This window comes from Ammospiza caudacuta, chromosome 2, assembly GCF_027887145.1.
Source record: "Ammospiza caudacuta isolate bAmmCau1 chromosome 2, bAmmCau1.pri, whole genome shotgun sequence".
Taxonomy (NCBI): domain Eukaryota; kingdom Metazoa; phylum Chordata; class Aves; order Passeriformes; family Passerellidae; genus Ammospiza; species Ammospiza caudacuta.
Genome location: NC_080594.1, coordinates 91328369 through 91351044, shown reverse-complemented (window position 1 = coordinate 91351044; position 22676 = coordinate 91328369). Strand labels below are relative to the sequence as shown.

The 22676-nt window shown below is 39.4% G+C and overlaps 1 protein-coding gene across 2 annotated transcripts; it reads right to left on the bottom strand.

Moving 5' to 3' along the window:
- Nucleotides 1-756: 756 nt before the first annotated feature.
- Nucleotides 757-21664, bottom strand: LOC131572165 (interleukin-1 receptor type 1-like). 2 transcript variants are annotated; one of them, XM_058825170.1, is made up of 15 exons: nucleotides 21575-21664; nucleotides 20130-20211; nucleotides 19211-19474; nucleotides 17990-18132; nucleotides 16099-16330; nucleotides 14387-14576; nucleotides 13281-13455; nucleotides 12054-12119; nucleotides 8092-8212; nucleotides 6624-6769; nucleotides 5704-5847; nucleotides 4476-4640; nucleotides 2814-3760; nucleotides 1645-1928; nucleotides 757-1032 (listed from the first exon to the last, which is right to left on the bottom strand). In XM_058825170.1, exons 4-13 carry the CDS (start codon nucleotides 18078-18080, stop codon nucleotides 3384-3386), a joined length of 1707 nt encoding a protein of 568 aa, XP_058681153.1. In that variant the 5' UTR covers nucleotides 18081-18132; nucleotides 19211-19474; nucleotides 20130-20211; nucleotides 21575-21664; the 3' UTR covers nucleotides 757-1032; nucleotides 1645-1928; nucleotides 2814-3383. The 2 variants fall into 2 exon arrangements, with proteins under 2 accessions (XP_058681153.1, XP_058681154.1); XM_058825171.1 differs by lacking the exon at nucleotides 1645-1928.
- Nucleotides 21665-22676: the final 1012 nt, after the last annotated feature.

Here is a 22676-nt window from a genome sequence, read left to right as displayed (position 1 = left end):
TCCAAAGTTTTCTCTCTTCCAGGCTGAACACTCCCAACTCTCTCAACCGTTCCTTACAGAAGTGCTCCATCTCTCTGACCAACTTGGTGGCCTTCTCTGGACTTGCTCCAGATCAATTTTGGAGACGCCAGAGCTGGATGCAGCACTCCAGGTCAGGCCTCACCAGAGCAGAGGGGCAGAATCACCTCCCTGACCCTGCTGGCCATGCTGCTTTTGATGCAGTCCAGGATACAATTGGTTTCTGGGCTACCCCAACCCCTACAGCACAAGGGTCTGGCTTTCCTTGAGCAGATGCCAGAGTAAGCACTTGCCCCAGGGGCTGAGCAGAGAAGGCCGCCTCCCCACTGCTGCTGAGAAGCAATTGACATTTCCCCCATTTGAGGCCTCCTGCATATCCCCAGCTCCTGAGGAGCCGCAGCAAAAGGCTGCTCAGTGTGGCACTGTTGAGGACCATGCCAGTCCCAGAGAGCAATGCAGCAGCCTTGGGGCTGCTCTAGCTTCACCTTGCTGCAAGGAGAGTACCAGAGAGAGCAAAGCCAAGCTCACAGCCTCTCTTTGTCCAGTAGGGTGAGGTGGTTTGTGCTAGTGTTGTAGCACAGCCAGATGGACCGGCAGCAGCCTGAATGAAGATCTGTCATAGCTGTCTTGTTAAGCCACTGAATCACAGCTGCTGCTTGATTTTGTCCATTCTCAGTATTGTCCATTCTCAGTATGCTTTAGTGGAGAAAGAGGGCAAAATAAACAGCAGTGTGTATGAAAAAAATATGTAGTGCCTTTATTAAATTTTAAAATGAACTCTTCCTCAAAGTGCCTTTACATAACACACACGAAAACTTCAGCATTATTTTTATAAATATATCAAGAGGAACAAGTATTTTTTAAAAACCACTATTTTGGCTCAGTAAAATAACCTTCCATTCCTAGAGTTGGGAATAACAAGTAGCAGTTCTCCTTTCAATCTGTTCCAGTCAGCAGAGATAATTAGAAGGATTGAGGTCGCTGGAACTCTGTTGGCTGCTCTGCATGACTGAGCTGTCAAGGCGAAAGCACAAAGTCAGTGTTACATCCTAGTTCTCAGAGTACAAATACCATAATGTCAGTGTCTGGTCCTCACATTTGATACAGAGATCTTCTTAAAGAAGAGTTTTGTGACCAAACCATAGAGTTTCTGTCCTATTTGATTTTTCTATCAGTGTGAACCGTAACAATTAGCCTTGTTCAGATGGTTTTCAGCAGCTTCAGACAGATCTCAAAGCTCTTTTACCCTACAACAGGCTGCCACAGAACACACACCATTTAAGAAGGCAGACTGCATGAACAGCTAAGTAAATGTGGCACTTCGTGACTAGGACTGATCGTCCCTTGACACTTCTCTTGTGACTAAAACACAGAATGGGAGAAGACTATAAGCATCTGCATAGGTCTGTACATACATGACATTCATCAATAAAACACCTCAGTACCATAACAGTTTGAATTAGTCTGACATTTCAGATGCACTTTCCCCCTTCCTCTTGAAATTAAGAGATTCTTATTCTATTCTGCCAAACACACACAACTCACAAAGCTCAGAAGGCACTGTCTCTCAAAAGCACTGTTTCTAGTTTCCAGCACGCACTTAATTTAGTTGTGAAAAGAACTTACTTCCACTGGTTTTGTCACTTATCAGCCAGAGCAGTTTTGTTTGGTTGAGTATGGAGGCATAAGAAAATTGCTTGAGCCATGAAAGAAGAAAAGCCAACACTGAGGTGTGTAAATGAATAGATGAATTCTGAAGGTTGCAGAACAAAATTTTTTTCAGACAAACAAGTGGAGATACCAGAGGGAAAATTTCTGCCCAATACTCTATTAGCAAGAGCCTTCAATCAGAGCTTGGAAAGTGATGGAGTTTGACACAAAAGCAAGTTGTTTGTTTGAAGATAAAGGAGCTGCAAGAGAAAATATAGGTTGGAGTTTGAATGGGAGGAGAGCAAAAGGTGCTGCAAGAAAGAAGCTGACAGGACACAAAAATTCAGAGTCGCAAGCAGCAGTAACAGTCAGTTCCTGAGGCTTCCCTATACAACAAGATCTCACAACCTAAAAGCATAACGTTCAAGGACAGACTGAAATTACATGGGGAATTTGGCTCTCATCTCCTGTTTCTATAAAATGAATAGCTATAAACATAGCATTAAAGAGGTCTGATGATTTTTTCTAATTATTAAAATTAATTCCCTTCCCTAAAAAAAGAACTAATCATTGCAAACTACATCACTGCCTACAAGTAAAACATAACTTTAGAGTTAACACTTCGGGCATACAAAATACTATTAAAAATATTTTAATATGAAAGAGAAACGATTCAACCTTTTTACACAACTTCCTTTCCCTTTTGTTTGGAAAGTTGTGATTGCAGCCCTCAGCACACAATCATCTCAGATTCCTTACATATCAGAGCAGAGGGAAAGGAGAAAAGCAAGCAGCTGCAGGGAGTAACACAGGGGCATCTCTCTCTCTCTCTGCCCCTTGATATGGTCCTTAAGGTAAGGTGGATTAAGTCAATCATCCTGTACCTCCCATGACAGACTCTGTGTCATTAGCCAGTTGTTCCACTTGGGTAAATAAATATATTAAGCCATTTAACTGGAAAGAAAAAGTTCTCTGGAGATTAATTTTTTGACTCGATACAGATTGCAAAGGTATTTTTACAATATCTGCATGTGACAAGTGACTAAAAATGGCACTGATCTTTCACATGTAAAAGAGATCAGGGAAGAGTATTTAAGCTTTGTCAGGTTCTACAGCACTTTTTTAGAGGGCTGGATTTCTCTTACCTTTTCTCCTGGATGTGAATTCTGTGAATTCTCCTGGATGATAACACACTGATGCAGTAACATGGGGATTTATCTTTCCGCAAACTGAACAAGGCAAATAAACTTGTAACAAAGAAAATGTTTGTGTCATTTCATTAAAAAAAAAAAAAAAAAAAAGAAACAAACATTTACTGGCACCAGCCATGCACCTTATGTAATATCACAACAATAATTAGTGTAATTCCCTTCATATTGAAACTTTAATTGCAGGGAAAAAAATCAAATTTTCTTCATTGGCTTCAAGTTTTTGACAATTTTTTGTCCTTTCATTTTTTAATACAAGGGAATTTCACAAAATCATTCTTGTAAAAGTAATTGTGTACTTCCTACATGTGCTACTGATGATATTTCACAGTGTTCTGTTGATCCAGCCAGAAGCAAAAAAATTCACATCTGTAGATGAAACTGTAGTACCTTCACTCCAGTAAATCTGGATGAGATTGCACAAAACAGATACATGAGACCTTCAGTGAATCCATCACCAACTGTGTGAACTGAATCAGTCATTAAGTGTCATTTCTCATTTGTTATTTAAGGAACATTCAAGTCTTTTGTTAACAAATGCAATTGTGATAAAGAGCCACTTTTTCTAGATGGCATCTGGTAGCGCACTTTCTTCCAAAACCTGGTTCTTGCTGAGTGGGACCTTTCTGAAAAGTCCCCTTTCCATCGGATAACCCCGTGCTTTTGCTTAACATATCTGATGGATTCTGGCATGGTTGCATAATCTTGTATTTTTTCAAGTTCAATGAGAATTACTTTAATGCCATCTTGGATAAGAGCACTATGCATGGCTAGCTGCTTTTCAGACTCATCTTCCAGAATGCTGTAACAGGAGGGCTCTGGTACCAAGACAATTATCACTCTCCTACTTTGACGGATTTTTTCATCAGCAACGCTGATCACAGCTGTAGAGAAAAAGGTTGTGCAAAATTAAGGTTTTACATTTCTATTTTCTGTTACCAGTATTCTGCAGCTGATTCATCAACTGTTTGATATTTAAGCTGACACACTTTACATCAAAATAGGGAGAGGATATGAACATGCAAGCAGTTACCTTGGGTTGGCCTACCATAGAAATCTGGCCAATGCAACACAGTCTGACCTCATCAGAGTCTAGATGTTTTGCAGGAACAGAGAAGAGCTACCAACTATCTTTCTAATGCCATTTTATTACCATAATAGGTACAAATGCAAAAAAAAAAAACCCAAGTTCCAGAACCACAGGAGCTTTTTACCTTAAACAATCTGTTTCTGATGTGCTCAACTGGTTTTGTTCCAGTAAGTGGAAGAGAAAAAAAAGATTCCCCCCATCAATGGCATTCCAGTCAGTTAAATCACAAACAGTGAAATATGGTAAATATCACACAAAAACCCCATGGCTAAACCCTGAGAACAGACTACTGCATTTTTTCCAAGATGAAAAATTTAAGCAGCACTTTAGATTCTACTTCTCAGGGAACCCTTCCTTCTCAAACCACTACCAAAATCCTTCAACTGTAAAAAAAAAAAAAAAAAGTTCATTTGATGATGAGAGAGATTTATATTCCCATCTGACTGCTTGTTTCTCAGTTCTATTTCCAGGTTAACAAGAAAAGTCAAATTTGTCTTCAGCTAACTTACCTTCTCCTGGTAAATCATCTCTCCCAAGTATGAAGAGCTTATATCCACACTGCCTTTCTAAGACCTCTGGCAGTATCTTCAGGGCAAAAATATCTGATGAATACAAGCAGCTTGCTCTGTTCTTTGGATACAGAACATAAGCATCATAGATCTTCTCATCTGAAACTAAGGAGTGAACAATAGAACTTCCATAAAAATAAATTCTAAAGATACAAGAGCAAGCAAGCAAACAAGCAACATCTCTAAACTCTGGGGGGGTTTCCCTTACCTGAATCACCGTTTTAGGTCCTAATCCTGCTATATTAGCTAAGCATATAGGATTATACAAAACCTGAAATATTTGTAGGATCAGGCCTTATAGAATTCAGGATACTGAATCTGAATAGGCAAAAGAGACCTGAAAAATCAGGTTGAAACTTTCTCTTTTGAACCCAAAATAAAAAAGTCATCACTGAATTATTTGAAAAACAGTGGACCCAGTGGTAAAACTGATACTTAAAATTCCATTTGCCATCATACTCATAGGTGGTGTTGCAACCTGGAGTTTCAACCACAGCAACCACTTAGACATGACAACAAAAACAAATTAAGTGTCAAATTTCAAGATCTGAACTGTTTTGGATATTTTTGATCAAACTTTTCAGAAAGACATAATTTAGAAGACTTTGAAGTAAATCTAAGGGAATATCAATACCTCCACAAGATACATGGCTAGAGAAACAGAAAGTATCTCCTCTCAGATGGCTGGAAATTACCCATACTTCAGCATACTCTCATAGACAACACCCTTATCAACATTTTTTGAATGCCAGGAAAGCAAAATTTCCAGAAAGTAAAATAATCAAAAGTGGCTTTAAACAGAAAACAACACCAAGTTATATTTTCCCTGTTTCATCTATAGAAAATAAAAAACACATAACACTTCTAATGTATTATTGCTTTCTGTAACAACAGTAATTAAAAGTGATCTGAAAAATTGCTGTCAGAGCAGTATTCAAACCACTAGGGTGGGTCTTCAGGAAAAGAAATGATAGTTCTGGATTCCTGGGAAGTTGCTGATTTTTTTTCCTGGCTTTTGTCATCTGAATTAATTCTAAACATCCTAAAAACAGTATTATCCTTTCAAAAACCCCAAGGAAGACCAATCATGATCCATGAGAGTAACTCACTGCTTTGCAAGTAAAGGTGGGAGCTCAAAACAACACTCAGCACTGTTACATAAACATACCTTTTTTCCCCAGGAAAGGATGACAGGAGTCCCGATACCAAAGCACAATATCAATTTTGAAGATCTTGTAGATAAAGAGAGTAAAAAACACTAAAAATACCAAGGAAACTCCTCCTCCAATTAAGTACCCCTGGATGTTTCGAGCTGCAGCAGCACAGAATAGGAAAGAAAACAAATACAACTATAAGCTAGAACCAGGGAAAGACAAGGATTATACAAAATTGTTTAATCATTAAAATACTTCTGTTTTAAAAAGAGTGAAAGAACAGGACAAACTATTTAATTTATCCTTTCTGACATTATTGTTATTTGATAAGCCTACTTTTATCTTTCAGAGAAAAAATGATAAATGAGGCTCCTCTTCAGCTGAAACACCAAAATAAAATATTGACATATAACCCAGCACAGCAGCAGAATGAGAATTCTTGTACAAAATTCTATCAGTTGCAAAGCAAGGAAGTCGGAAAGGTGGGGAGGTGCTTTCCTCACCTAATCTCCCCAGACCAACTAGCATTCCATTGTCTCTGCCTTCAATGACCTGTCAGTGAACCTACCCATTTACTGTCCTTAAAACCCCCCCCACAAACTGCATGTTTTAGTCAATGCATTAAAGAATTTCTGAAGTTAAATCCTACCCTGATAATCTTTATCAGAAGAAATTACAGTCATGTAACAAATTAGAGCTCATATTCACTTCCAGGCCCAAAATACTGAATGAGAGAAGACAAAGCAAATCAAAAGCACTGTTTTCTTTTATTTTGCTAAGAATGTGAGAAAAAAATTCACAAAGAAAGGTACTGAGATGCACTGCCCATTTTGCATAAAAGTACATCATACAGCTTTAATTCTAAGTAGGGCATGGTTAAACTAACTGACAAGTAAGTCAATGATCACCATTTTATCAAGAAGAGATCTCTTACCTGGGTATTCTAATTTGATGTAGGCTGTAAATTGTTGAGAACCATATATGAAGTGGCAGAAGAACTTATGAGCATAGTCCTTTAATGTCACTTTTGAAATGTTAAATTTTGTTCCAGATACAGCAAGTCCATGAGGCAAGCCCTCTCTGTCATAAGAAAAGGTACAAGGAAAACATCTGTACATAGCTGCATATCTATGCTGAATATGAGACAGATTCATCTATCCAATAATACAAAGACATTAATTTTTTTATCTTTATAAAACTAAGAAGCTAGTGAAGCACAGTAAATATACTTCTGTAACTAACAATTTCATGAACTAAAAACATACTGGGATTAGTTTGTTTCAGGTTTTTTTGGGGTTGAGTTTGTTGAGTTTCCCCCCCAAGATGGACAGAGTGCGCCATTAGCAGTTTGGCAGGTGACACAAAACTCAGAGGGATGTCTGATACAACAGCCAGCATCCAGAGGAACCATGACAGGATGGACAAATGAAAAAAAAAAACTCATGAAGTTCAAAGCAAAATGCAAATCCTTCATATGAGCAGGAATAACCAGATCCCAGGCATCCTGGACTGCATTAGGAAATACACTGCCAGCAGGTTAAGGGAAATGATCCTTCAGTGATTTTCAGCACTGGTGAGGTCACACCTGGAGTGTAGGGCCAGTTTTGGGCTGCCTAGTACAAGAGATGAATGGATTTGCTGGAGCAAGTTATGTTCAGTGATGTGACAGATAAGGAATTGGAGCATCTGTCATACAAGCGAGCAGGGACTGCTCAGCCTGGAGAAGAGAAGGTTTGGGGGCAGGGGATGGAACTCATCAATGTGAGTTAATACCTGATGGGAGGAAAGAGTGGAGAAGAGGGAGCCAGGCTCCTTTCAGTAGTGCCTACTGACTGGACAAGAGGCTATGAACACAAATTGAATGACTTCCCCATCTGAAATTCCACCTGAACACTTTTTTACTTCAGGGTAGTCAAACATTGGAACCTAAATGTCCTGCAACAAGAGTTTCTGCCTTGTGCTCTTGAGGATTAGCAGCTGTGTCTGTACTTTAAAAAGGACCATTTTCACAAATAAAAGTAAGTTGGGTGACTTTTTATTTTGGAACAATATATCCTTCCCAGATTAATGATAAGAGGACAGGCTTTAAGGTACTATTAAAAAAAATCACATAAGGAAAAAATACATAACTAAGTATTACAAAATTGTATTTCACGATAGTATTATAAAAATCTACATGATTGTTTCATTCTATTTGTATCAGACACAGTATCTATAATAAAATGTAATTTTTTAAAACCAAGCAATAAGAACATACTTGTGTTTGATACAGACTTCTAATCAGCCTTTCAATGACTAGTGGCATTTGACTAGTATTCAACTTGATATTGAATTCCCTGCACATTACTGCAGATTACTTCACCTACATATGCACTACAAATTCAATGTATAAGGATACTTACTCATAAAACTGTTCCCTGTAGGTTTCATCAAAGATATCAACATCCTCATCATTAACTTGCCAGAATGGAATCAAGCCATTTATGCCACTTGATACGTTACACTCCATAACTACATGAGAGCCTACAAAAAAACAAATGTAAACACAGAAACTGAAAGTCTTGTAATAGGAACAGAATCAAGTGATGAGGGAATAGCTGGGAAAAGGAGGGATATAAAAGAAACCTACTTACTTTATGAAAAGTAAAGTCCTTAAAACTCATCCATTTGTAATTCAAATTTGGGTGTCTACAATCTGGGTATAAATTCCACCCTAAATGTAAGTGTCTGAATATTCACATCTACATACAAGCTAGGTGTCTAAGCTAGTAACAGAATTCATCTCTGCTGAAGTCCACTCACATTAAAGTAGATACCTTAACTGAATGACTCTCCAGACTCCACTGGCTCGAATCAGTTGCATGTGCATCTGAGAGCATCTCACATTTGAGATGCTCTCAAGCATCCAAGGTATCCATATGGAGTTGTCAGACAGGACTCCAGATCTTCAAGAAAACCACACTGCTAGAGTAGCCAGACCACCCAAAACAGCACTCTTTGTGTGGGCAACTGAATGGAGCTCCTGCTGATACTGGCCTGAGTTAAGGACCTCAGATCATATGCACATACCCATGTGCAGACAACCTACATCTGGGAGCTGAATCCCATTCTTAGTGACCTTGCATATCTTTACACCGAATCAGGATCTTTTGCCCAGCACTGTCTACTGGGATGGTTTCTGAATATTATCACACTTTAACTCCAGAGCAAGCTCACCTGTCACTCAGCTCCTCTGCCACCAAGAGTCCAGATCTTACAGAACACCTCAGTATTAAGCAAGCCAATTTGCAAAATGTATTTATTGCCAATGTACCTCAGCGAGCTCCATGTACAGGAAGGCAAGCAGCTTTCTTGGATTCCTTTCCTTCTGTATTTTACTCATGGAAGTTAGGATTTGATAGCAGAAGGTGGGCTCTCTCAGCTGGCCTATGTAAAGATCTTAGTCTTTCATTTCCTAGAACCGCATCAGATCTAGATGCTTCCACCAAGGGATGGTCTCTAACAAAAGTATGGAATAAACCTTTAGCTCACATGGAAAGCAGTTACTGGAACAAGAGTTCACACAGAAATCAGAGATGCTCCCCGATCTCTTCCCTCATGTCCTTCTACCACAACAATTAATTTTTTTTAAGATGTGGTTTAGTGCACTGCAAAATTATTCAAAAAAATCCCCTCAAGCATTCCATGCTCACACATTCATGAATGTAGTTAAGTTTCTACACCACCTTCTGCCACTTCTCATTCAAAAATCATATAGCTGTTTCCATACAAGTGCTCATGCAGCTGCTTAGAGATTCTGCCCCACAGCCAGACATGCAATAGGAGGTTTTATTTTTTCCCCCAGTACCTCATTGAAGGTACTGGACAGACAATACTGAATATTTGAATGGCAATGTCATTTTAAAACAAACAAAACCAAATCTCAAATTCCTTTAAGAAGTGTCCCCCCGATGTGTTCGTGTAATAGGGAATCATTTGTAGATCTCAGTAATCCCAATAAACCCACTTTGTAGCTGGAGTCTCCTTTTAGTCTCATCTATGGCTATTACTCTAATGTCTGTAAAGCAATCAAGGTTTGCTCATCCTAGGTGGTTCAAAGCACCTAACAATACACCAGCACAACTTTTAATTAATGCTGTGTCCAAGCTGTAACAAATATGGACCAAAGTCTACAATAAGGAGTCTAAACAAGTTGTCCTATAACACAGTCTTAATGACTCAGGCTGAGTGTCACAGCCAGCCCCTGGACTAATAAATTGCTCAGGAAATGCTATCAAGCATTGAAAAAAAACCCTAACACTGCCTTCAGTAAATTTAAGAGCCTGCAGATCACACTCCTCCTGAATAGAGGCTGCATCACTAAGAAATTTTCTGAATTAAATGAGATAACTACCAGCCAAAACTGGGGATGAGACTTACATGATACTTTCATGAGTGGGAGATACAGTACAGGGAAGTCCGACTGTAACATTACTTCATTTTTTCCACAGTTACAGTTACAAAGAAAAAGTCAAGTTTTCACACAAAAATCAGGGTTGTGTGAGGTAAAATAATTACTATGGAAAGTCTCCCTGTTTCATCAAAAATCTGGTGAACAAATCCCCTTAACAGTGAAAGAACTGAAAGTTTTTCAGGCATGTATTTTTTGTAACGAAGACAGAGAAGATACAATTACCAGAAAAGAAGGAGCTGCTGAGTGATTCTAGATTATTTCAACAGAATTAAATAACCATCTGAAAACCACAGGACTGTAAGCTTTTAAAGCAATACTTATGGTATCAGATCCTGAATATTCTCACTGTTTAAAACAAAGCCTTCTGGACTTTGCAAGAACATAATTTCTGTTAAAGCACAATCACAGTTCTAATCAAAATATACCAATCCTCACCAAAACCTGGCACTTCAGAATAAGTATTTTTCATAAGCTATTGAGGCCAAAAAGAAAAGAACAGAACAAAAAAAACCACTAAAACTCCCAAACAACCTTAAACACACACACACAAAACCCACTAGTGTTTCAGTGCTGTCCAATTTAACACCATATATACTGAAAGTTACAATTTGGGATAAACAAAAATGTTTCACATGACACAAAAAGAAACATAAAGCTTTAATAAGAGAAAACAACAACTGCTGCACACAATTTACAGGCTCAATGTCAGAAAAAGCAACAGCAAAAGTAGATGTGTTATGTGAGATTCCATGAGGGTGATGCACATAAAAATAATCCACAATGCTCTGGCCTGACCTCCCATGTGGTGTTAGAGTCCAAATGCAACCTTTGCTCAGAGCTTCTCTAAAGATCTAATTCCTCAAATTATTACAAAACTGTTTCCTGTACTAAAAAATTCTAGTAAATAGCCAATCACACTTCTCCAAAATCAGTTAATGCCCTTTTAAATAAAATATTTTGTTTGAAACTGCCCCCTTTGGTACAAAATGATTTTAAAAAATTCAGTTTAAGCAGCTCAAATCTCATTCTTCTGGACTTTGTCAGTGGAACACAACTGTCTGATATGTGGTGCACTTTAAACACATGTAACTTTGCTTGGGAAAAGACTGCAGCACCATACATTTGGCCCAGAGAATTACAGAACAATTGAGGTTGAAAGCGAGGAACTTTGAGCAGGAATCCAATTTCCTGCTCAAAGTATGGTCTGATTCTGAGGTCAGATCAGGCTGCTCAGAGACTTATTCAAGCAGGCTCTAAAACCTCTAAATACAGACATCGCAACTTTTTCTGGGCAGCCTGCTGCACTGCCCAGCTGTCCTCTCTGTGAGGAAGTTATTCTTTATACCCAGAATATCTTATTTAATAAATTTCCAAGATAAACAGTACCTGGGATATGCATCAACTAGCAGCTCACTGTTTGACAAAACATCAGTATCCAAAATTTGTATTACCCTAAAACAAGGAATAAAATCCAGTTTGTGGAGAGGGAAGGGAGACGGTAAACATACAGGAAGAAAATGAGCTACTGAATGGGTCAACTGCTAATCATCCTAACGTGCTACATGGACGTAAGTCATATTTCCACAGATACTGAGGATACATCAAGACACAAACACTGAGAAATGGTAAAAAGGATAGATGGAAATAACAGAAAATAAATAAATGCATCCTGCACAACTCTTAAGATTGGAGTCAAGAGACTCCAATCTTAGGCACAGTTACCTTCCCCCACAAATTATTTGTGGGAAGCACGTTCTATTATCTATCCTCTATCTACCAGATATTCTCAATCCACATACTTATCTCCCAGTCTTGCTCAAGTCTGTGGAACTGTTCACATATCTTTTCAAAAAGATCAGGAGTTTATTTGTTTCATTAAAGTTAATGATCTCTTAAATAGTCACTACTTACCAAGTTCTACTGCAATTGTATTGTTCCTTGGATAAATAAACTCTGGTTGCATCTGCAGTGGTTTTTCTAACCAAAATAAAGAAAAATAAAAACTTCAGGCAGGAAAAGATCCACAACTTAGTTCAACTGACAATAGTTTTGGTTTTACAGTGGGTTTGGTTTTATTATTTGGTATTATTGTAGTGCCATACTTACTACAAGTTTCAAATTTACAACACAAATGTCTTATAAGATATTTGCTCTACTCTCTCCAAGTTACTCTATTTTAGCTTCCAAGGTAACAGAAAAAAATCCAACTTTAAAATGCTTTAAAAAAAATCTCAAATTTACTGGCAGCAGACATGAAAGTAGCACAAAACCAACAAACAAAGACAAAACCAAAAAACGCAGTTAACTTCTTCGGAGATGGATAAGGAAGAGGAAAAGGGTTGTATCAATTACTTCCTGGATAAGATGAATATTTTTTTAAATAAAAGCTTTAAAAAAACACAAACTGGGCTGGAATCGTATCATTCTGCAGATGTACAGATTTGTTGCAAACAACTCACTGTTCTTATATCTCCTATATAAAGTCAGAATTTTGGTTTAACCTAAAAAGATGGACCTGTCTCTCCAGACAACTATTCTGATAGGACTTTTATCATGTTACAAGTCAGGTCACCAGCAACATTGCCCACAAAGACATAATCACAATGGTAAGTGCAATAAATTACACCACTGACAGAGTGACAGCAGAAAAGCTCAACCAAGTGCCAACAGTAAGCCAACCCCTTCCAGAGGAATATTTATTAACTTTTTTATTATTTATACAGCTTATCACATCTCCTTTCCCATCAACGGAGAAGCAAGTTTACCAACAGGGCTTCAAGCAGGTCATTTGCTGTGATAGTCTCAGGAAAAAAATCTTCTATTTTTAAGTTTATTTACTTTATTGGTGCAGTATTTGTTTTGGCAAAAGCAATACCTCCACCCCAGGAACCACTGCTTTCTTCTAATTCTCATTCCTAACCCTGCATTACTCATTTCCCCATGACAATTCTTTTCCTCAAAAGCAAAGCTCAAGGGTAGCAACATGCCACACTGCCTTTCAATTTTATGTTCAGGAATAAATTAAAGAAGACTTGCAACTCTAATTTCACAGATCTGAAAAGTAGCTTGCCAAATATCTTATGCCCGCATACAGATGTTTACAGCAGACCCAAAAAGAGAATAACCTCATGCACTCACCTTTAACCTCCAGACTTATGGTTCTTGAAACATTAAATTGTTTTCCCATATATGTGTACACCATCTGGCATGTGTAGTTTCCTCTGTCTTGCACAGTTACATTACGAATCAAGACAGCATTTTCACCCTCTGCCAAAAGAAGTCGCTTGTCTTCAAGAAATCCAGGTTTACACTCCTAAACACACCAAAGGTACCTGTGACTTAAAGGGAACTAAAAAAATCTGACAAAGCATTTACTGTACTCTACTGATCATTAAAATATTTGGCAAACACTGAGTTCTTTGAAAGCCATAATGTGGATTCTTTTCCAAGCATTACTCCAGTCTAACAAAGTCTGATAACACCTTGCTCATTTGCACTTTCAAAAAAATCACTGCAGCCAACCCTTTAAGTTTTAAAACTCTGTGCTTTAGTTCACAGCTTGACAGTTCTCTATCTCATGTGCAGTAGAAGTTATTACACATGCAGCAGAGTTTATGAGAACACATGCCTCCACCCCTACTTCTCTGTGATTAAAGAGCTGCTGTAGCAGTGCCTCGTGCTGTTGGGGTATATCCCCATTTCTGTGGCAATGCAAACTCTGGGAAAAAAGCTTTCTTCTCCTCCTTGACCTGCAAGCAGTGGAGAATCTATTCACGTCAAAAGATATATAGGTGCTCCACATAGGTTATTCAACCTGTATAGGCCCATGTAGCTGTTTTAATACCAGCATAAAATTAGGAGTTGAACTGTTTAGATTTTTACCTTAAAACAGATAAAATACATGTTTTCAAGCTTGCACAGTCTACAGAGCATTTTCACAGAACCAAAGTAAGCAGCATAAGAATACCACAGCATGGTCAACAATGCCTAATATTCTGAGAAACTGAAATAATTATGCAAAGCCTTTTATTTACAGAAACATACAAGTTTTAAAACTTATTATCTACATAAAATAATCAAAGGATAAACCAGAATTGCACAAATCTTATTCACACTTATGCCGTACTCAAACTGTAGAGAAAATAAACCTTCCCGTCCAAAAGCTGCTTTTGACAGTAATTTAATAAGACATTTTAAATAATACATTTTGTATCTTTATATATGAAATATACATGCTCAGTTACCTTATACCAATGTACTTCAGGCTGATTATTCTCTTCATTTTTAAATTGTTCTAGATCAGGGCATATAATCTTTCCAATATTCGTGCTCATCACTTTTTGTTCAAACTTCATTTTTCCATTAAAACACAATCCATTATCGTTCTTAAAAACTGTTAAGTTTATAGTTTTTTTGTTAGAGTGGTTAAGGCTCCTGTAATTAGAACAGCAGACAAGTGATGTAATTAACACTGTATTATTTCTAGCAAGTCAGGGAGAGGAACTTCAGCATCTCTACTAGCCTTTCCTCTATAACACTACTGCTATATTCCCTTAGTTTGTAAACACCATCCTCAGCCTCTGTTCCAGGTGAAGAGATGGGAATAAGCTCTGAGTTTGTGTTGTGAGCAGAAATGGAATTTGCTCTGGACGCATGAGAGGGGACATCAGGACTTCTCAGAGCTGCAGTTAAGGCTTAAGTGTCTGATGCACAAAATGTTGCTTACAGTTAATATGACTGAACCTTAGCAAGTTTTTTGTTTTACTGATATTATGTAAGCCAAAGACATGAGGTGCCCACAGGAACAGATCTCATACCTCAAGTAACTAAAACTATAGCAGGAAAGGCTAAATTACAATTATGCAGCTGAGTAGCTTTGAATGGATTACATGTCTTCTGACTTCCAATTTTGGTTTTCCCGGTAAACTCCAGTGAAGGAATGTGCCTGCGACATTGGAAGTTTTTGCTGATCATTCACAACCCAAACTCCTCCAGCACAACTCTATGCACACCAGTACACGTAACTACACACTCCTAAATCAAATTTAAGGCCACCTGAAAAGTCTGTATTGGCTATTTTCAGTGTGTTGTGGCAACACCGTGAGGAAAGGAACATTTCATGTATGTCTTCCCAAATTTAATTTCCTGTTCAGCACACATTGAATTTCAGCCATTGCAAAAAAGATTTGATGACCTAATTCAGTAGTGAAGTCCAGTGCTTGGCTAGATTGATCTACCCAGAGCTTTAAAGTACCAAAAAAGCTAGATATAGATACTTTTCAAAGAATCTATTCCTTTTTAGTTCTCTGTTCACTCAGATTATTTGAGTAGTAGTAGAGACACATTATTTTCAGTCTCTAAAGCTGTCTAACACACTGCTTTGCTCTTTTAATGTATTCTCATTTTTGACCAGTAATTGCAATATTTTAAAATAAATCATAAAAACTGTTTTCAGCCTTTTAACTTGTGGGTTTCTAGTAAGACTTCCAAAAAGTTGCTAGGCTCTCCAGAAAGTCTGTGTGGTGATAAAATGCACTGTTTGCTCCTCTTAGAACATTCCTACATTTAGCCTTGTCCTACAAAGAAACCAGCGTTCTTCTGTTCTGTCAGTATAAACAGCAATTTGAACACAGGAAAAGCCAAAGAGGTTAAGGCATTTTCCTGTGACCTTACACTTCATCCAAAACAAACAAAGCAACCAACCACCCCCACAGACCATTTTTAGTACTGTCATGCTTTAAGATAAAGAGTCTTCTGTATGAACCACTTTTGTAGTACTAAATGCATGGAATAGCAGAGAAACACAGGCAGCATGCAGAAACTAAAGGCATGGTGAAAACAGCGCTTTCAACTGATCCAAGCATTTTACCTAAGACAAGAAGTTTTGTACATTCAAGTTTCACAAATTAATTATCACACTTGCAAACACTAGCAATCCACTTGTTTCCTTCCTTACCTTATATTGCATTCATAAAGTCCAGAATCTTCCAGCACAGCAGGAATAAACCAAAGCAAGCCCTCTTGCTGGTGGATCCTGGCATCTCTCTCTGTGGTCACTGCTGTAGCACTCCCGTTTTTATACCATGTCAAATTGTAATCAGAGCGAAGCACTGGCAATGTAATTATTGGACAAGTAATAGCTATAGGCTCTCCAACAAGCACAAAGTAATCACAAATAACGCATCCTTCTGTTAAAAAGGAAAAAAATGAAAAAAGATCAGTACTTTTAATTCCTATTCTTTTATATTTGGGAAGTATTAATAAAAAAAACCCATTCCAAGTTACACAGAAATAGAAAAACTTTCTGTAACAATTTACCATTAAAACATCACAAGGCTATTTTTTGTTTGTTACCACCTTCTGGTTGAGAACATGATCACATATTTTACAAGCTTAAGGCACAACTTCCCTCTTTGTAGTAGCCAGCAATAGGCACATGCAAGTCAAACAGCCTCATTGCAAAACAGAGTGTAAGAAGATCCATGGGATTCATCAGGCAACTCCAAGCTTCCCAACTTACCTGTCATGTCCTTGTATTTAACCATGCTAGTACTTTTGCAGAATTGCCAGATTCTTAAAGTAAATACTACCTATGTAAAGCACAATGCAAACAGCAGCAGTGCAGAGCTCATGACAGTATTCTGCCACTAGGACTGTGGAGCCAAAACAAATCAGGGAAAAATTTGGAGAGAAGAAGTATTTAGATTAGTAAGTCTTGACTATAATGTATTATATCCTTCCTACATTTTCACTTTTAACAAAAGGCCCATTATTCAAAACATCACAGAAAAGGCCAATGTAAACATAGATTTTATAACTATGCCTGTGTAACAAGTTGGTAGGACACAATCATGCAGCTTAGCAAGCATTTCTTTTAACACCAGCCAAAAAAAAAAAAATCAGAGAAAAAGGACAGATATTACAAGAAGTTATCAAGAGGCCAAACATGCAAACAAAAACTTAATGGAGAATATTACTGTAACACAAACTGAGCTGACCATTTGGCTATAAAGCAGACTGTAAAACTTTCAAGCTTCTGCATGCATTTGTCTAGAGAAGCTGTGGATGCCCCATCCCTGGAAATGTTCAAGGCCAGGCTGAATGGGACTTTGAGCAACCTGGTCTAGTGAAAGGTGTCCCTGCTCGTGGCAGGGGGGTTGGACTGGTCCAACACTGAATTTTTATGCAACTGCAAAACATCTGGTTGAACTGATTTTACAAATCTTGCTCAATGGCTGTGCAGATACAAAGTTAACATATTCAATTTCAAAATAAATAAAATCTTCACTAATCTTTCAAACATCACTGCCTTCCCATTTAAAGACTTCCAAGTAGGTCTCCTTATAGTTCAATCTAATTCAGACACATTAGTATTAGACTGCTTATACCAAGAGTAGCAAGACAAGCATAATTAACTTATGCAGTTTTAAACCTTACTGAAATACTATACCTATCATTATAAATGTTACTAATTTAATTGTAAAGAAAACTCAGTCTTACTGCTTTCAGGACTGGACACACAGAATGTCTCATGAAGAAGGCACTCTATAGTTAACCTTAGATCAAGGAAGTTAATCACTTTGGGATTTCCTCATAAGAAACATGGAGAGGCTAATCAAAGCCTCGGAGCTCTAAATTAAAAAAAAAATTATCTCCATTTGTCCATGACATCCCCAGTGAAATGTGAACCCAGCAGAGGCATCCAGCTATTGTCAGTATGCTAAAGCAAAAACAAACCCCAAACTCACTACTTGCTCTCAGTAACTCTTTCCTACTAAATACACACAACTCATCTCATGCAGATTTTCTTTTTTAAAATGGCAATTTCAACAACGCATTTAACCTACCAGCACTGAAGAGAGGTATCACTACAATGAGATGACCAATGAGCAAAAATATTGATCTCATATTTTGCTGCAAACCAGAAGTTTTTTCCATTGGTGTGGTAAGAGTGCTCAAGCTGCCCTGCCCTCTGCACCCTGCATTACTCCTTAAGAAAAAAAAAAAATCAGAAGAAGCATTAGTCATTTTGGGGAGGGAAAACATGGATTTGGTAATTTAGCTCCAGTTGCTGAAGATTTCAACTACAGCAACTCTTGGCTTCACAAACAGCTGCTCAGTTTTCAGCTTTCTACTAGAACTTTTCCTGGAACTAGAACTATCCCAATAGAATAACTCTTATAACTCTTGCATAAGTGTAATAGTCTTTTACCAGCATAGTTAAACAAAACAAAACAAAACAAAAAAAAAAAAAAAAAAAAAAAAAAAAAAAAAAAAAAACACCTCAAGCAAAGAAAAATTATGCTGGCATAGTGATTTAAACTATACTGCATAACTTAAAAACAAGCTTGATTAATTTACTCTTCTTTCCAAATGCTTTCAGGAATCACAATCACAGAGATGTACAAGGTTTCCTTCTTTGAACTGCTCTTATACAGCTGAGGTAGCTTTTAAGAACAGTGACTTGCAGTTCTTTGCAGAAGGACAAGCATACTCTAACTTCACTGTCATCTGCCACTCAAAACTGGCATCTAAAGCCAAATATCTGTGGAAACCACAGCTAATATGAATTGCTGCGGTCAGACACAAAAAAAACGTGTCCATAAATTGTAGTTTCAATTCACACCTCAGGTCTTTTTTTCAGTTTTCTCCAACAAAGACATGACTGAACACACAACCACTGCCCTCATAGCCCACAAGTGGCTTCTATGAAACTCCGAACCTTAATCAAGCCCTGCTTCCCTCTGAGATGCACCAGTATTTTTTTGGTAAGGTGTCATCAGAGAATTCCCCAAGTTTTCTACTGTCAACCAGGTGACAAACAATTAAATCCTTCCCCTTCTGGCAGTCATTGTAAGCTAAGATCTACATTCAGTGGCCTTGCCTTTCCTCAGCTTTTGATTGTTTTGCATGATGCTGCCTCTCACTCTAAAGCAAGATGGTTTCACATGTAGCAGTCCATTGCAAAACATTTATTGCACAGGTCCTAGTTAATATTTGCCTTCTACCCAGCCACAAATGGCAGGAAGCAGATAAGTTATTCCATGAAAAAGTAAGCTGTGACTTACTTTCATATCCAATGTAATTCACTTCAGTCACAAATAAGCCACAGCAGTTCCTTCTTTTGAAGCATTTCATATGCTGAAGTGATGGGGTATTAGTGAGGGTCACACAGTGCAGAACTCAATAATTTAATATAACAGCCTCCAGGTAAATAGCTCTTTTGGACAGTTTATATGACTAAATCCTCATACCACAGTGCTTATTTAGTTGCCTTGCTTTTCCTGGAACTTGCCAATGAGCAGGTCATCACTTTTGGAGTTTCAGTTTACCTGTAAAAAGCAGAGAAAGGGAAAAAACATTTTACAAAACATGTCATTTAGACAGCAGCATACGCATACAAAACTAAATTTTCTACAGACATCCTAAATGTAAAAGCAAGAGCATGCCCCTGTACATTAGAGTGATGACTTAAAAGAGCAACAAAACTTGCAGTAGAGACTGACCAAGAATTCTAGCAAGTATCTTCCAGAGAAGAAGCTTCTGCCAAAAACAACACAATGTTACACATCTGTCAAGCAATCATGTAAGATAGGTTCAACAACTAAAAGGAAACAAATACTTAAATTTAGGGCAAGATAATAATTAGCATTATAATAAGGGTATTGGGACATTGACACAATGACCACAAACTTTAGTTCTTGTGTCTCCTTTGCAGACAATCTTGCAAACTGCAGAAAAGTTGTATCTTTAAGACAATCCCATTATTCAAGGCATTCTGGTGAAGCTACATCAAAATGCAGTCAAAGAAGCCTGCAAGATTTAGGTCTTTGCAAGCTAAATTGCACTTCAACTTTGAGACAGTATTAACTGTTCTAAACCTGAACTTGAAGAAAGTGTAGTTCTTCAAACTGGAGACAACGAGTGTATCCAAAGCCCAGAGAAAAGGGCAGCCTTATCAATATTCAAATAAATTGAAAACAGTACCTTCTTTCAGTATCAAGTGGAAGGAGTTAATTTCACAGTCCATACTTTGAACACTTTTCTATGTCATTTTAACTCCTGATACCTGTCAATATGAAGCAATGAGAATTTTAATGTGACACATTTTTTATGTAAATCCAAATTAAGTAATTAAGTATCCAGTAACACTGATAGGAGGCATTTAAAAGAACCTGAATAGCTCATACAGACAAAATTATACTTATCAAAAACAGTGATGCAAAGTATTAAAAAAATAATGTCTTAATCTCAGGAGGAGAGAGGAAACCAGTAATACCAAGAAATAAGCAATAAGCATCTCATTTCTCATAAAATATGTGAATTAAAATATCTGAATTAAGGATCCTGCATTCTAAAATACTTTTCTGCAACTTTTGTGCAAGACCTTTTAGCCTGTTTTTTAAGGATCTAAACATGTACAAATGGTCCAAGTCAATTAAGCGGACGGTGCTGCATTTCTGAAAAAGAAAAACAAACACATCCTGCAGCTTTCTCGGGTCCCTGAAGAAAATCGTATAAACCTAAGAGCTGCTGCTGCTGGAAGCACACCAGAGCCTTGATTCAGCCCGGTAACTTTTAGTGGATCTCTCCTCCCAAGCTGTGGCTCCCCAGGCTGCTGTCAGGCACCATCGAGGCTGTGACCAGCACAGCTCCGGGACTGCCAGAGCAGCAGCTCCTTCCTGGCTTGGACACAGCCATCTCTCTCGCCCAAAATCTTGCTCTTGTCACACAAGCAGTTAATAAAGAGCCCCCGTCTGATCATCATTTTGCAATAAATAAATACAGAAATAGTTTTTGTGGTGTTTTAGCAGGTCAAGAGGATTTGCGGCAAGCATTATCCCGCTTCCTGTTACAAGTACTTTAAAAAATGTGGCAGCGTTAGCACTCCTACAGCCTTCACTTGTCCATCGCACTTCCTACCTGAGCTCGTACAATGTGACACACAACGAGGAAGCAGACACAACAGCAAAAGAAAAAATTACTTCCACGGAAGCTATTTGGGGCCATAAAAGCTGAGAAACCAGCAGAGATTGGGAGACTGCAGCAACACAACCCGCAGAAATATACACGGCCTCAAAACACAGCTGAAAGCAACAAACCCAGGGGCTTGGAGCTGGTTTTCTGGAAGCCATCAGCACTGCACCTCACCTGGCCAGGGCACCCCGACCGCCCTGGGGGCGCCGGCCCGGGGGAACCCCCAGTCCCGCTCCCCACACAACCAAGGAAGGCAAACAGGCCCAGGCGCGGCAGGAGACACGCGGGAAGGAAAAGCCCGGCCGGACCCAGCCTGCACCCCTCAGCCCACCCAGCCTCCCTCCCCTCTCCTCCCTTCTCCTCCCCGCCACGCAGGCGGCACTGGAAGCCGAGCCCAGCCCAGCTCAGGGACTGAGCGAGGCACTGTCCCCACAGCGCCCACCGCCCTTCCTCACCTCCCTGCGCTCTCCGCCGGCTGCCCCTGCCCGCTCCAATACCAGGGCGGGCGGGCAGCACTCCCCACCTCGCCCGGGAGCCACGGCCACCGCCCCCGGACCGCCTCCGGACCGGCCCCAGACCGCCCCTGGACCGCCCCCGGACCGCCCCTGGAACGCCCCCGGCAATTCCCGGCCCGGCCCGGCCGGGCTCGGCGGAAAGGGTCGCAGGCGGTGAATGGCAGCCGGGAGCCGGCCAGCCCTGCGGCGTCCTGCGGAGTCCCGAGGGTGTGCGGCACCTGGCACAGGGTGAGCTGGTCGTCACGGCAGCCTCCTGTGTGACCCCCTGCGAGGCATCTCCCCGCAGCTTGGCTAAGCCCGTTTTCTCGGGCACCAGCCCGGAAGTGTGGCCGTCACTCCTGGGTTTAGCTCCCCTTCCGGCTGTGATCCCCTGGGCTGGCGAGCTGACTTCAGCGTTGTTTTCGCCCAGGCTGCCCTCGGGGCTCATGGCAAGCCTTACCTGGGCTGACCTTGGAAAGAAAGCGCCCGACTTTGCTGCAGAGCAGAACTGATGCCCGTTCGGCAGCCTGGTGGAAACGGAGGCATTTCATGCATTCAATGAAACAGATTGTACCTGTGCACCCCATTGCACCCAGAGCATGCCAGGGTCTATCATGCCTACTCTGGGAAGCTGTCACACAAGAGATACCAGTCCCTGGCAATCCATCACCTCACTCATGAAGTGAGTCCAGGCACTGTCACGTCTGTCTGGTACTCACCAGAACAGGCAGTGTGAGTGTCTGCTGCCACCATTCCGTTGTTCCACCACCTGAAGTTTCTCACCTTCTCTTTTTAGAGCAGAGCTCTATTTGCACTTCACCATGTAAGCTGAACCTGGAAACAGATGATCTTTAAGATTCCTTCCAAGCCAAACCATTCTTTGATTCTATGATTCTAAGTGTTTACTTTTTTTCTGGTCTGATCAGCTACCCCTTCCACTGTGCCAGGATATCACTTTTTTGGTTCAAACAATAGTATCTTCCTCCAGGTTTGTGTAGAAACTCTATACAGTTCTCACTGTTTAGTCTGGTGTTAAAGCTAAACTTATTCAAGCAGAAATTTA